This window comes from Rhineura floridana, chromosome 11 (assembly GCF_030035675.1).
Source record: "Rhineura floridana isolate rRhiFlo1 chromosome 11, rRhiFlo1.hap2, whole genome shotgun sequence".
Lineage (NCBI taxonomy): Eukaryota > Metazoa > Chordata > Lepidosauria > Squamata > Rhineuridae > Rhineura > Rhineura floridana.
In genome coordinates, this window is record NC_084490.1 from 36,725,747 (window position 1) to 36,742,473 (window position 16,727).

The 16,727-nt window shown below is 39.3% G+C and overlaps 1 protein-coding gene across 1 annotated transcript in view; it reads right to left on the reverse strand.

Annotated features, from left to right (window-relative positions):
* Nucleotides 1–368: 368 nt before the first annotated feature.
* Nucleotides 369–16,727, reverse strand: part of LOC133367988 (vomeronasal type-2 receptor 26-like) — an 18,525-nt gene continuing 2,166 nt past the window's right edge. The window contains exons 2-8 of the mRNA XM_061592074.1: nt 15,263–15,272; nt 12,941–13,047; nt 10,939–11,230; nt 9,775–10,629; nt 7,105–7,332; nt 4,301–4,427; nt 369–1,273 (exon numbers count right to left, since the gene is read on the reverse strand). Of these exons, the coding sequence (XP_061448058.1) occupies nt 369–1,273; nt 4,301–4,427; nt 7,105–7,332; nt 9,775–10,629; nt 10,939–11,230; nt 12,941–13,047; nt 15,263–15,272 (2,524 nt within the window). The remainder of the gene's footprint in view (nt 1,274–4,300; nt 4,428–7,104; nt 7,333–9,774; nt 10,630–10,938; nt 11,231–12,940; nt 13,048–15,262; nt 15,273–16,727) is intronic.

The following is a 16,727-nucleotide window of genomic DNA, read 5'->3' on the forward strand; positions in this document are numbered from 1 at the left end:
GCTGCCTTTTACAAACAAAATCACTACAGAAATAAAAAAGAGACAAAAATAAAAATAAATAGCAAACATCAATGACTATAACCATTTAAAATGTTCCTCATACATCCTAATACCATTTCCACTTTATAATTTGGAAAAGACTGAATGAGCTATAAAATGTGACTACTGCGAGGTACACTTCACTGTTTTTCCTCCCTATTAATTGCTCCCTGTTGTTCAGTTCAAGCCTGAACAGAAGAGTGTAGTATTTTGAGAACATCTATCTGACTTTAAGATGTTATTTGTACAAATCACTCCCACATTCAATGCATATTTAGATTGCAAAAGTTTTGAATGAGCTATGGATGACAGCTGTTAAGAAAACTTCTTCAGTGTTTTCCTTTCCCAATTAAATGCTCCCTTTTGTTCAGCTCAGGTTTCAACAAGATAATGTAGCATTTGGGGAAAAAGATGCAGCTCAACAACCCAGCACTGGAGGATAAGATAGAGAAGATCTCCACAGCTACCATGTATTTTCCTTTGGTGCTCAAGTAGGCTGGAACAAAAGACAACCACACACTACAAAACACCAACATGCTGAAAGTGATAAACTTGGCTTCATTGAAAATGTCTGGCAACTTCCGGGCAACAAAAGCCACAGCAAAGCTGAGAAAGGCCAGCAAGCCCATGTAGCCCAGGACACAGTATAACATTATTGGGGATGACTCATTACACTGCAGGACAATTTCTTCAGTCATTGAATGTGTATCAGTATCTGGGAATGGGGAAGAGGTTGCCAGCCACACAAGGCAAATGCCAGCTTGAAGAATGGAGCAAGAAAGAACAATGGAGCTGGCTAGTCCTTTCCCCACCCATTTCTTGATCCTGGATCCTGGCTGTGTGGCCATGAAAGCTACAACCACAGTGATGGTTTTTGCCAATACAGAAGAAACGGCCATTGTAAAGACAATGCCAAAGGTAGTTTGGCGGAGGACACATGTCAGTTTTGCTGGTTGACCAATGAATAGTAATGCACATAGGAAACAAAGGAGGAGAGATATGAGCAAAGTGTAGGTAAGGTCCCGGTTGTTGGCTTTGACTATGGGAGTGTCCCAATTTTTCACAAAAAATCTTATCATCAGAGCTGTGATCAAAGAAAATGAAAGTGCACTAATGGCTAAACTGATACCCAAAGGTTCTTCATAAGACAAGAAACTTATAATCTTTGGAATGCATAAATTTTGCTCCTTGTTTGCATATTGATCATCTGGGCATTTGAAACAGTCAACCAAGTCTGAAAAAGAAATGGTGTATTTTCAATACCCGATAGTATCCTATTATATGTCTAAGACCTGAGGGGTGATGGAGAAAGGAGATTCTAATAAATAATAAATGTAACAAACAAGCTATAACTGTTCCGCTCACTCTGATATTCTTTTCTGTACTGATAATATGAAATGTGGCACTCTGGGCTGGAGTCAACTTAGCACTGAGGAGATTATTCCATCAGTGTAAGCATATATACTCCTCCTGTGTATCATTCTGGGCATTTTCCCAACCCTCCAGAACAGATTTGGGGGAGAAGCAGGGAAGAGAGGGGGAAAAGTTTGGTTGCACTAGCAGGAATCCTTGCACTGGCTACTTGAATACAGCCCAATATGTACAGGTTGATGAGGAGTGCAATTGGTGGTGCCCTAGGACTGAAGAACACCTTATAAAGTTCAAGGTTCTTTCCTCCAAAGTGGCTATTTTTTCCCTCAGATTTTTCCATCCTTCTCCATGATGTCAATTACAATGCATTCTGTTTCATCATATTAGCATTTTCCTGTCATCTTGACCAGTAACCAGTAATGTGGAACAGATTGTGTGAAATACACATTGTAATTATGGCAGGATATTTGGAAATTGTACTAGGCTTTATGGTTACATTTAATTTTCCCCTCACCAATCATATTTATAAGTAGCCCTTAGATACTTGAAACATGTAGCTTCAATATATTGAATGGCTCAAGCTGTATAGGACCTTATAGATGTAAATCAATAGATGTTTAGTTGTTCACATAATCCTATAATAAGGTGATAGGACTATTAACAGTGTGCACCAAGGATATTAAAATCATTGAAGAGTGAACCACCACATTCTATACAAGCTGCAGCAGAAACCACAATATCATTATGACAAAAAGACAATGTTCTAGAAGCAACATTTGCAATTTTGTCTAAGCTTCTGAAAAAACTGATTACCTCCCCGCCGCCCCAAGCTAGGATACATCCCAATTCCAATATTGTTCTATGTTTTTACTGTGCCATAAGATCTACATCTCCTGAATTCCAATTTTATTATAGCAGGGGTGGTGCCCTTTTTTGCCCTTTTTCAAATGGGCTAGCATCCTGGAGGCTGCATGCCAGTGGTCAGAGAGACACAGACAAAAGGTGCAAATGTGGGCATAGAAACCATGCATGCACATACAAACGAACACAGAGACAACTCCTCCCAGTTGCAAAACCCCAAAGATATCCTTCTCCAGCCATCATTAGGCTTGAAAGAAACCTGTTCATGTTGACTGAATTATTATTTTATTTCTACATTAAACAAATGTATAAACCGCTGCACAGCATAATGCCATCAACATGGTGTACAAGGTAAAAAGCAAATAAAACACAAAAACACACTGTCTAAAAACAATAAAATAGTTGCAAGAACTCTAAAAACAATAAACCATCTCCACAAATTCTAGACCAAACAATAAAACATTTCCGCAGACGTGCAATTAATATTTCATAAATGACTGGCTTGCACTTCAGGGAAAGGGTTCTTAAATAAATATTTCTTCAACTGTTGCCTAAAACATAACGACACCAGGTGTACCATGCCTAAACATGCCTAAATATCATGGCAGTAGGCATGTTCAGACATTTGCATGAATATAGTTTTTTCATCCATTCTGCACTGACGTTGATGAAGTTTGGGCAGGTGATGCCAAAAGTTTAGTAGGCTGATCAGTATGGCGATTCAATATGGCAAATCATGCTGGAAAGGTTATTATCAATATTTTATTTATTTTTATTTATTTATTTTCATTTCTAGACCGCCCATAGCTAATAGCTCTCTGGGCGGTGTACAAAATGAGATTAAAATACAATATAGAATAAAATCAGTAACAAAGGAACACATTAAACTAAAAACATTAAACATAAAGCATTAAACATTAAAATGCCTGGGAGTATAGCCAGGTCTTAACCTAGCGCCTAAAAGAAAGAACCATAGGCGCCAGGCGTATTTCCTCCGGTAAGCTGTTCCATAATTCGGGGGCCACCACAGAAAAGGCCCTAGATCTAGTAACAGTCCTCCGGGCGTCCTGGTGAGTTGGTACCCGGAGGAGGGCCTTAGATACTGAACGAAGTGAACGGGTAGGTTCATAGCGGGAGAGGCGTTCCACAAGGTATTGCGGTCCCACACCGTGTAAGGCTTTATAGGTCAACACCAGCACCTTGAATCTAGCTCGGAAACAAATAGGTAGCCAGTGCAAGCGAGCCAGGACAGGTGTTATAGTCAGTGATAAGCAACCCGAGGCATGCTTATGGTGTAAACAGATTCTTCAGACTTGTCACTAAGGGCTGTTGGACATGGGGTGGGGAAAATAACCATTTAGAGACTTTTCCAGAGCATAAACCCAAAGTTATAGGGCTTGGAGAGGTATCAGAACAGAAGTCCTCCCTCAGTGCCTATACTGTAGCCAGCTGGGAGACAAGCAAGTAACATATTGCATCATTTCTTGGCTGACTCTTGACCAGGCAAGCATGGAGGAGGCTGTAAGGCAGCTTCTGCCTCAGTCCAAGAACATAAGAACATAAGAAGAGCCTGCTGGATCAGGCCAGTGGCCCATCTAGTCCAGCATCCTGTTCTCACAGTGGCCAACCAGGTGCCTGGGGGAAGCCCACAAGCAGTGGTTCCCAAACCTTTTTCTCCATGGACCACTTGAAAATTGCTGATGGTCTTGATGTACTACTTATTTTTCTGCCTGTTGTAGAAATTGTAATGTGCTGTGCTAGACACTGCCTGATTTTTAACCATACATTGTATTTCTTTCATTTTCATTCTATAGAATTCAAATTGTAATACAATAAAATACAACATAAGAAATAATAGAAGCAATAAAAACAGTTAAAATCAAAATGAATATTTAATGCAGACATGCTGTGGACCACCTGAATGAAGTTCATGAACCACTGGTGGTCCACAGGCCACAGTTTGGGAACCCTTGTTCTAGGATTATTGATGGTATTTCTGATATCTCTGTGCACAGTCTAAAACCCTCACCTGTATGGGTAGATATCCACCCTTTTGGACATGGAGTGCAATCAAAGCAGCAAAAAGGGTTACCCTCTTTCTTTTTCTTCCTATAACCAGGTTGGCAGTTGGCATTACACACAGAAATGGGCTGAGCCTATCAACCAATGAAAGAGGAAAATATTAATCTTCAGAAGAATGGTCTTAGAATCATGGAGAGAGCATGACGTGGGTCGTTGGTAGTTGTCAGAGCACAGTGAACAAACTTTGAGTGTTAATTCAATGTCCTCATTAGTGCTTTGCAGAATTTGTGCTTTTAACCAATTAACTGTTGGGTTGCAAACAGGTGGATCTTGTAGAGAGAGTGCCAAAGACTAAACACACACCTATATACTGCAGTCACTTATTTATTCAATAACAAGGTCTAAACATTATCCCTATCCATTCGTACTTACACAAGCATACCACTCTGAGCATAGCTGGTGAAGAAGTTGGAGTTCAGGCGGTGCACCACTACCTCTGAACTCGCTCTGTTAATCTCCAAAATCCTAGGTGCACAAGTCCTTGCTTTATACTTTTCAGTTTTCATCTGATATGACAAAAATTATGATTGGGTGGTATTAATCAAAGAAGGGAGGTAATTTGATCCAAGGTCATCAGGTTAGTTTCCCAGACCCCAACCAGACCCTCATATTCATTCCAACATGGTTCCCTGCTCACTGATATGTTGAACTTCCAGGGGTCCTGGGGTAATTGAAACAAAGTCTTGGATCCTGGGAAACAAAACCTTGTCTCTTGCCCTTCTTCCTGATCTTTTAACCTTAGGAAAGATCCCACATAGTCATCAATCAGTTTCATTGCTAGTATTTTTGGCTTTCACTAAGATGTGAAAGATTTTTGGCTTCAGCAGATGTTTCCAGATCCTCTGTGGTTCTCACCACCAACTCAGCACTCAGTCTCGGTGTTTATCTTCTGCCATTGTATAAGCAATCAATCATTTTCTCATACATCTACTAACATATTTATAAACAACAGTTTAGACATATATTACATTATTTGATACATCCAATAATCAATTTAAATTTATTCCAATTGATATATTTTAGGCCATGTCACTGGACACTCTTACAATGATTTCAGGAGTTGGAGTGGAGTTAAAGACACCTGAGAAAAATGTATAATTTTCAGGGTGGGTTGCTGAAATCTATTAATTGGGTGGGGGCTTATCAAGATAAGCAGAGGCAGCAGAGAGAGTTTCCCACTTCCTTTCCTTTAACAATGAGGATGACAACAAGCATTGCCACCATTTCAAATATCAGTGGAGCTATAACCAACATCCCTACAATATTCCATGATGGTCCATCGGGAATCATGATATATCATAATGTAGCAATATTTCCAGGGACATTTTGTGGGTGGGTGGGTAGGGGTGGGATAGCTGCCCTCTAGACTTTGTGACCTATAGAACAGCACTGTATGATTTAGCTGCAAGAACATTCCCAAGTGACAGAAATGGGAGTATCAGGACAGTTGTACATGAACACACACACACAAACATGCTATTGTAATTTGTGTAATGACAATTTTACTTGAAAGTTGTCAAAGACAATGGCTAGTGCAATACTAGTGATGACTCCCTGGATACATCATGATGTATCATCTTTTCCATTAGACCATTCTGTGAGACACTGGAACACTTCTTGAAATAGTGGCAAGTCAGTTTTTGTTAAAGGCAAGAAATTTTTTTTTCTGCTGCCTCCTGTTACAAATGGTCAGTTCCATGAAATCTTCTGAAAATTAATAGATTTTCCCATTCATCCTACATTACTCCTCTAAAGGTGTGTGGGGAATCAGTACAGTACTAACTGAATCTTTGACCTGTATAATAATATTTTTTTTAAAAAAATGTAGAAAGGATGGCGATGGTCTTGAGGCAGCTGTCACTACACTAGACAATGTGAAAGATTAACTGGTATCTGCTTTAGAATTTTAGATAGCAATAATTTTAGTTAGTGTGGCTCTTGTGACAGGGAACACTGACTACAGATTATTCAGAGTCAAAGATTCACATTTTGCTTTTAAAAGCTTGTAGTTGGAACCCATAATTCAGGGTTGAGGATTTAGCTAACCTCATCATCTCCTTACAGTACAATCCCTCAGTGGAAGAAATCTGAAGTCATGTTAAGGTGAAATCCTAAGAGGTATGTGGGAGAAAACTGAAATCAATTGACCCACTACATCCAAAGCCCTTCAGGTCTCATGATGGGTGGACATATGTAAGGGTGGAGAAGCACTCTCGCACTCCTCTATTCTCCTCTGAGGTTTTTGTTTCCTTGTTTGTCAAATTCCCTCTCACTGGGAAGAATGGGAAGGAAATTCAGTAAACCAACTCCCTGGCTTGTGTACTTTCCACCCTTGTGTTATCAGATTCATGCCCTTCACTGGCATGCTCCCAATCTACCTTAGGCACGTCCCCTTTTTGGTCCTTGCAATGTTGGAGCAAAGTAGGACAAAGGCAATGGAAGTTTATGCTGTAGTGAGAAGGCATACAAAGTCAGATTCCCCCTGTTCAAACTCAGATACACTCTCTCTGCTTTTGTAGAAAGACTTCCCATGGGACCAAAAATTTGCAAGGTAAAACATTTGAAGACTTATACCAAGAATTCCACTGGAGAGGACAACATTTCATATAATGAGAGATGCCCAGTTGCTTGTCACTGCAGGACATGGAAAAGAAATAGTTTGCACATCAGGTCACAAAAGCATAATTCTCCCAATTAACATATTTATTTAAATTTTGGCCAACTCCCTACATTCCTGCATTCAAGTCCTACCTGGTTAAACCAGCTGTGCCATACTATGACATCCTCATTAACGGTGAATGTTTCATCTGGAGGCGCCTGGGGAACTACCCTTCCAACTTTAATTCCAGTGAATGATTGGTTTGGAAATGTGACCCAATTCATAATGTCAAATCTTTGAACTAGCTCTCCATTCTGGTCAAAGAACACTTTTTCCCCAGCACTGTTGTTGAATGAGACTAATTTCAGCACGTGGTGGAACTAGAATTGAAACAGATATTTCTAGGAAAAAGATGCAATTGGGCAACAAAGACATGAATATTCCCTATTCATATGCTGTGCTCTTGATAGATATCATGGTATTATTATTATTATTGTTGTTGTTGTTGTTGTTATTGTTATTATTATTATTATTATTAGTAGTAGTAGTAGTAGTAGTAGTAGTGGAATGTATATACTGCCTTTCCTTTCAAGAAGAAATACAAAGGTGGTTCACTTCACAAACAAATAAAATAGCAAGAATAAAAACAATTACAAAAATATAGCTACCCATAAAATGCATTGCAAAACAACTACATCAAAAGATCCATAACCAAAATGTATAAAAAGCCCTTTAAAACAGTATAACAGTTATAACAGTTAAAACAACAATCAAAGCAGGAGATTCATGACAGGAGATCAGTGGAATACATGTCTAAACAAGGGAATACATGTCTAAACAAGGGAATACATGTCTAAACATTGGTGGAATGCCCAAACTGATGGGGCCTCATGTATTTCAGCAGCAAGGACATTACACAACATTGACGCCACCAGTGAAAAAGCTTGCCTCAGTGTTACAGCAAGCTGATAATAATCAGACAAGCAAAACTGAACTGGGTTCCATTTGTTGATCTTAATGCCCTAACCGGTTGTGGAAAGGAAAATGGTTGCCCAGGTGACCAGAGTTGTGAGCTTTGTATGTAAGTAACAGGATCTTAAAACTAGTTCAGTAGTTAATAGGTAGCCAGTACAGATCCCTTAGCACTGGTGTGATATGCACATGATAAGGAGCCCCACTCATCACTCCACACCAGCTGAAATCTATGTTTTATCCAGAACACACTAAGTGTAGAACTATGTGACAATGTTTTACATGCATTTGCTTTTGGTTTGTAGCTAAATACACTCACTCTCACTCATTTCATATAGATAAAAGCACACATGCAACATATAAATAGCAGGATGAGTGCTTGTTTGGAAGAACCATTCCTCTAACTTAATATCTATAAGAGGATTCTTTGGAGCTCCATTGTGGACTGGCCATCCACTTGCACATAAGTGGAGGCAACTCATTGTTTCTGTATGCTTTACAAAGGAGTCCATGTCTTTTTAGATTACTATTACAACAGTGATATATTAACAATTAGATATTAGTTTTCAGTTTCATCCATGTTATATTCTTACGGTTTGCTTATGAATGCTGCAAGTTTTTCAATTATGATGATGATAATATTCTTTCATTTTAATTATTCTTTTTGTGTGTATTTCTATTCAAAATCACCCTTTCCAACATATACTTTTTGAAACACTCCAGACCATTTAACCTTATAAATAAAATCCCTTTCCCAAGTGCTGAAGGATCATTTTATGCTTCTTTTGACACAGATTGGAGCATATTCATTTTATCATAGAGCTGATATTCTTCCAAGGCTGGTTCGTATATTACATCAATAGCAAAGAAACAGGCACTACCAGTGTGGAAGCAACCACATATCTGCTTCTCCCATTGGATCCACTTGTCTGAATCATTTCTAGCATTGGTGCATGGATATTTGCTCTAGTGCAGCCTTTCCCAACCAGTGTGCCTCCAGATGTTGTTGAACCACAATTCCCATCTTTCCTGACCATTGGCAATGCTGGCTGAGGCTGATGGGAGTTGTGGCCCAACAACATCTGGAGGCACACTGGTTGAGAAAGGCTGCTCTAGTGCTTACACACTGCTGTAAGTAATACATGGACCAGTGTGATGTTCCTATATTAATGTATATATGGTAAGTGTTGTTTTAGAAGATACATGGTAAGTGGAGTGAAAGAGGAGGGGGAGTGAATGGGCAGTAGAATGCGAGATGATTGGCTGAGTGTTTAAAATGGCTGAATGTATAAAAGGAGGAGTGAGAGTGGAATCTGGGGGGGGGAGAAGAGAAAGAGTGGATTGCTTGGTGGGGTTTAGAGAGTTGTTTACCAGGAGGGAGGTGGAGTTCGGATTAGTATTGAGTAAAACCATATGCTTATGTGCCTTAAGAAGAAATCTTGTTAATCTTGTTAGCTTTGTTATCTTTAATAAATACTTAATTTGGTTTACCAAAGGCCTGATCCTTGGCTGGGGTTTCACAGACCAGAAGGGAGGGTAAGGTAATGACCAAGGCTGAAGGGGAACTGTAACAAATGGTGGCAGCGGTGAAGAGAATAACAATACCAGTATTCAGAGTCTCTGGGAATACTAGTATTGGGACGTTACTGGTGGTTGCCTAGCAGGGGGATCTGTTGAGATCTGTGCTAGAGCGGATAGGTAAACCATAAGAGAGTGCGGTCCGGACTGGTGGAGTCCCTGGTGGTGCCTAGTGACAGGCAGTAGCCACGCGCAGGTAGGAACCTGACAGGGAGAGCCAGGGAAGGACGCCTCACAACCAGCCCCAAAAATCAAATTTTTGAGGCCATTACCTGCCATGGCTGCTGATTATAAAGCTTCTTTCTCTCCCCCTTCATGATGGCCCTGCTTCTGAAGGTTTGTGAACAAAAGATATGTAAAATGTGAGCCACAGCATAGACAGCATTATAAATGCTGTAGCTGCAGCCTGTTGTGGTCATTGGAAAGACATGCCCAGGAAGGTTCTCCAGCTTCTCCTCTCCACTGCAGGTATCCCCGCTCACATTGTCCACAGCAGAATCCTGGAATGTACAACCAAATGCCCGAGTCCAGAAGTCCTTGATAAAACCATCTCCTTTAGTGCTGGAAGGGTTTCTGTTCTTGAGAAATTCTTGGAATCCTGGAAGTTCATTTGAGTGAAGTGTAAATGACATAGAACCATGGAAATGTTGTACATCGCAGCTCACTTGACTGAAGGATTTTAACTCCATCCCAACTGTCAGAATCCAAACTTTGCCTTGTGATTTTTGTTTTGTGCCTTTAATTCCTGTACATAGCATCCATCTCAGTGTTGTCATCGATTCTGTGTCTCCATAAAAGACTAACACATTGGCTTTGTTGTTCATGATTTTATCATACAATACCATTGCAGATGTAAAATAAGCTCCTTTGTTGGCATCATAATATAAACTGGTGAATGATTCTATGACAGCAAAACAGATGCCACTCTTGGAAAATTCTGAAAGCATGTTCTTCATGAACCATTCCAAATCCATCCCATTTGCAGTAATTAATCCAACCCAACTCCATGTGAAATGCTGAAGTAATTGAAGAATCCCCCTGTATTGATGGACTCCATTTGGAACCATCTGATAGAAGGAAAGGGGTTTGCTGTTCTCTGCTATCAGTGTAGCATAGCCATAAAGGAGCTAAAGATGGGAGATACAGCAAAAAATATTTTCAAACTTATATAGGTAAGACAGAGAATGCCTTTATACACTGTGGTATTCATTGAGATAAAATACATATTTCAAGAGACAGAGAGAGAGAGAGAGAGCAGAGAGAGAGAGAGAGAGAGGTGGGGGATTAAGAGTCTGCCTGTTGAAATGCAGACATCTTCATCTCCATACTATAAACTCACCACAAATTCACATATGGCATTAAAAAGAATACAGAATGTTTATTTCTCTCTCTCTCTCTCTCTCTCTCTCTCACACACACACACACACACACACTACCTCTGGAATCTTGTAGATCCCCAAAACATTTGGTATCTCATAGAAGAGGTCAGACGTCAATTCCTCAATGACTGCCAGTAGATTATCCTGGGTGCTACACTTGTAATTTGGGAGAAGACTGTTGTTTGGAGAAATAAACTGTATAGCAGCACGATAGATACACGCTGGAGTCATATAGCTGTCATAAATATTGAATCCAAGTGTAATATTTGGTAACATCTGAGGATTTTCATTTATCTCCTTGACAGCAAATGCCAAAGCCAGGATGTGCTGGTAGTTCTCAGTCAGTATTCTGAAAGGAGATTTGCATATTGGTCACAAGCATATACTGCACTTTCTAAAATAGTTGCTACTGTGTTGTGATGAGAATGAGGATGATGATCATATTATCTATTTTTATGAGGCTGTTCTAATTTGAGATGTGTTACACGAGCATAAGACAACCAAATTATACCAGGATTCAGATTTCCATCAAACTATTATTATACAAGGACAATCAAATTATATCAGGGGTCAGATCTACACCAAACTGTTATTATTATAATAATTATTTCAAATTTATAAAGTGGCCTTCCTTCCCAAAGATATCCCAAGACAACTAATAATAATAAAATTATATTAAATGTGCTATAATACACTACACACAGTAGTTAAATTCAGCAGTATCAGCCAATAGCTTGGATAAAACAATTCCTTACATGTTCCTGAATGTAGGTCAAGAGGATCTGAGCCATCTGCACTAAACATTTACAGAAGTATCATACCACTTTTAAATAGAGTGGTTCCCCAGAATCAACAATCAACCTCTCTTTCCAGGGAACTCTGGGGATTACAGTTCTGTGAGGAGAATAGGTTTCTCCAAACAACTCTCAGCACCCTTAACAAACTACACTTGACAGGATGATTGGGGAGGGGGGGAGCCCTGGCTGTTTAAAGTGGCATAATAGTATTTTAAATGCATGATGACCTTATTTAGAATACCGTGAATTGCATGGAGGTGGAACCAGGCTGCTCTCCAGATTATGCATATAGGGATGTTGGGGGAAATAACTTGGTTTAAGAAGTACAATTGAAAGTCAAACCCAGAGTTAAAAAGAGAAAGGGAAAGGATATGTGAAGAAATCAACAAGACAATGAAAGAAACTCAGATAATGTTTCAAAGTGTTACTACCCTTTAAGTTGCACAAAAAGTAAAAGGCAGTCAGGCTGTCCCACAAAAAAGAAAAATCCAAGATCTGTGTTGGCCAACCAAAATATCACAAAACAGTGCACAAGTCTTTGTGCTCCCCAGAACTCTCCATCAGGGAAAGATGTTTTTTACAAATGCGGGGGTGGGGGAAGAGAGAAAAAGACTTTTGGTGCTAGTCAAGCTTGACTAACCCCAAAAGCTTTTCTCTCCCCTCCTTGGGTTTTAAAAATCATCTTTGCTTGATGATGAGTTCTGGGGAACATAAAGGCTTGGACAATATTTTGTGATATTTTGGTTGGTCTCTAATACATTAACATGGATTTTGGAATGCTTTTTAAGAGCCTTTTTTTTTGCAGTGGAAAATTCTTTTGTTGTATTACTGTTGCCCACAACACAATTTAATGAGACACTATTTCAAGGCATAAGGTTCTAGTATACATTCTTCTGTTTCTCTGCAAAGCAGAACATACAGTTTCTTCCTCCCCACCCTTCCTTGTACACGCCATATCTTCAAAGCACATTCCCCTCCCCAAAGAATCCTAGGACCTGAAATCTACCCCTCGCAGAGTTATATTTCCCAACAATCATAAGAAACTACAGTTCACATAGTTCTTTGGAGGAAAATGTACTTTAATTGTATGGTGTATACTCAGATCTGAATTTCTATTATTCTTTCTGTTCCCTGTCAGCTATAACTAGGAAAAGGGGTTTGAAACAATAGGTATAGCTTCAGCTGCTCATGCCTCTCTTTAAGAGAGCTCTTTTACAACATAAGGTCTAGACAGAGGAGAAAAAATGATTCCTTATACAAACAGTTCAGGTAGTGGCCCAGGAGGATTTTGGCTGAAGTTGTACGGACTGGAAAGGAAAGTTGTCTGGAAAAGAATGCCTCCATAGATGAAGTCTCCTGACTGATAATACTTGGGAAGAATAGAATGAGAATGTTGCATCTCATATTTCACAAGTGAAGCCTGATTTGCTATGTGAGGCAACAGCAGCAGCATCAACACTACAAATACAACCATTCTGAGTGCAAATGTGCACTCTGAGCAAAGATTCCCTCATTTGCATCTACTGCACTACGACTAGAATCCTGGCCAAATCATAGTCCCTAGCTCTGGTTATGTAGAGTAGAGGGCATATTTATTCCATTCTTCACAATTTTTGTAATTAGTTTTGTTATTAGCCACCAGAACACCAGAGGGGATTAACACAAGCAGCAAACTTAACTGTAGTCACTTTGGTAATTACAGAGTTAAGTATTCTCTGTGGCATTGGTGAAGGACATATTCATCATGTCTGAACAATAGAATTATCTTCTCTGATACACTGGTAACAATGGGCAAAAACAAGATCAGCATTTACTGACCTGGTTCAGGAGTCAAGAAATATTTTTCTTTGGTCAATAGGGCTGGCCTCATTTGGAATATGATGAAAATACTCTATTTCTGTCATTCTAACATGGGTAGGGAACTGGATCTGGCCAGCATGTTGCTGGGCATGAGAGCATACTTTACTGTTATAACATTGCTGTACGTAAGGTTCCATTTATTTATTTATTTAAAATATTTTTTAAAAATTCCTATAATTTTTAAAATTCATTTATAAATACCAAAGAACAGTTCTCAGGCACACAACAACCAGCCTCTCCATCTTCCCATGCTTACAGGAAAGTCATACTGAGGAAATCACGTGGTATTTACGAAGGTTACAGAGTGCAAACTACAGAGGGGTGATTTACAGAATGAAAGAAAGGATACTCTCAAACACTCCCTGAACCATCTTGAAATTAGAGAAAGCACAACAAAAAGGCTACACCTGATCAATAAGAATTCCAATGAAAGCTTTTTCTTCCCTTTGATAATTTTCATATGCAATTTATTTTCTCCTAAACTGATGGAAGACAGTTTTTTAAAAAATGAGTTTCTGGTCAGCACCAGCACAATGAAAACATTTTGTTAATTCACATTCTTGGGCTAAGAATAAAAAATGGAAGGAGAAGGGGCTAAACCTGTTGCTTCTTTCAACAATCTTAACATGTAGTGATTTAAATCACTACTTGTTTGTCTTCAAATTTCCATGCTCACAGAGAACATTTCACAGGAATAGCTTTTGCACAGAAATTTTTTTGATAATGTTAATGCTAGTTCTAAAGCAACACATTTTTTTCATCAGTGTACTAAAATCTTGAACTATAGGCACCAGTATTTGTCAGGGAGTGTCACTCTCGAATGCTGCCTGGAAGTAATTAATGATCTTTCTAAATTCTTATGAAATATTAAGTATTTATTTATTAATTAATTTATTATACTTGTATACCATCCCATAGCCGAAGCTCTCTGGGTAGTTTACAGTACTATTTGCACTTCTTTTCCTAAAGTTCTTAGGAGTCAGTGCGGTGTAGTGATTTGACCATTGTGCTCAGACCAGGGAGATACAGCTTTAAAATTCACCTTCAGTTGTGAAAATCACTTGCTGTCATTCAGCCTCATCTACTACAAAGTGTTCTTGTGAAAAATAACGTGAGATAAGAATAATGAATAAATAAAAGCATCTATCCAACTTCTTGTATGTTCTTTGTAAAACCATTCCCATATTCAGTGTATACTTAGATTGGAAAAGTTTTGAATGAGCTATTGATGGCAGCTGTTAAGAAAATTCCTTCAGTGTTTTCCTTTCCTAATTAAATTCTCCCTTTTCTTCAGATTAGGTTTCAACAAGATCATGTAGCATTTTGGGGGAAAGATACTGCTCAACAACCCAGCACTGGAGGACAGGATAGAGAAGATCCCCACAGCTACCATATATTTTACTTTAGTGCTCAAGTAGGTTGGAACAAAAGACAGCCACACACTGCAAAACACCAACATGCTGAAAGTGATGAATTTGGCTTCATTGAAACTGTCTGGCAGATTCCGGGTAAAGAAAGCCACATTGAAGCTGACAGTGGCCAAAAGGCCCATGTAGCCGAGAACAAAATGGTGATGACTCATTGCACTGCAGTACAATTTCTTTAGTCATGGATTGCATATCAGCATCTGGGAATGGGGGAGAGTTTGTCAGCCACACAAAGCAAATTCGTACTTGAAGAATGGAGCAGGAAAATACAATGGAGCTGGACAGGCTTTTTCCCACCCAGTTCTTCATTCTGGATCCCGGCTGTGTAGTCATGAAAGCCAGAACCACAATAATGGTTTTTGCTAATACAGAAGACACAGCCATTGAGAAGTCAATGCCAAAGGCAGTTTGGCAGAGGAGACATGCTACTTTTTCAGGTTGGCCAATGAATAGCAATGCAGAAAGGAGGCAGAACAGCAGGGAGATGAGAAGAGTGTAGGTGAACTCCTGGTTGTTGGCTTTGACTATGGGAGCGTCCCAGTGCTTGATAAATACTCTTGGGATCACAGCTGTGATCAAAGAAAATGAAAAAGCACAAATGGCTAAACTGGCACCCAAAGATTATTCATAAGATAAGAAAGTTACAGTTTTGGGGATGTGTGCATTCTGGTCCTGGTTTGCATATTGATCATCTGGGCATTTGGAACAGATATGCGCATCTGGAAAAAAATCTTTTCTCAAAGCACAAAAGCACCACAATATAATTTATTTGGGAAATCTGAGAAACATGGTGGGTTATCCAGATATTCCATCCCCTTTTTATCTTGTGAAATGTTTGTGAGGGATGATGGTGAGAAGCACCATTGTGAAAACACTGAAGACTGACATTTTAAAAAGAACGATGGAGTTCTGCTAAACACAGCAATTTATTAAATGTTCTTCTTTCTCTCCATGATGTTTTGTACAATATATATTTTCCTATTGATATTAGAACTCTGCATTTTCTTGCTCCATTCATCACCAGCCAATAATGTGGAGCATGGAACATGAAATTCAAATTATAATCATGCCAGAATAGCAAGTACTAGACATTATGGATGGCTAAAGTGTGTGTGTGTGTGTGTGTGTGTGTGTGTGTGTAAACGTTTATTAGAAATATTGCATTGCATGAAACAAATTATTTGTTGTTTTTATTTAGCATAAAACTCTCGTGCTTATAAGGGATCTGTAGGGGTGACATATTTAGATGAACCCACTGTATAGAACTGCAAAAGCATTAATGGAGATGGAGGTAACACACACACACACACACACACACACACACACACACACTGAATGAACTTACCTTAGTAGCAAGCTGTGCACATAGAGACCTCTGATGAAAAAATGGAAGTAAAAGTGGAACAAAGGAGAGTTCATAATGTGTAATTCCCACTGCAGAAAGTTGTTAAATCTAGAAGTCTAAAATCTGGAAAGAAATTCCATTGAAGAAAACAGACCAATCAAAACTCCCTTGTGCTGGGTTTGGGGGTGGGCTGGGTTGGATTTGGTGGATGTTCCCTCCTCCTGGCTGCCTCCACTTATCATCATTCTACTGCTGTGGAGTTCTTCCTTTTGCCCATTCAGTAGTAAGGAAGATAGAAGTGCTGCTAGTGGCATCCCTCCTGGCAATACCCAGCAGAAAGCCCCTAAATGGAGCATTCCAAAATTGTAGAAGGGAAGTGGCTGAGCTGGACTGGGCGCCATTGGATCCTGAGGTTCA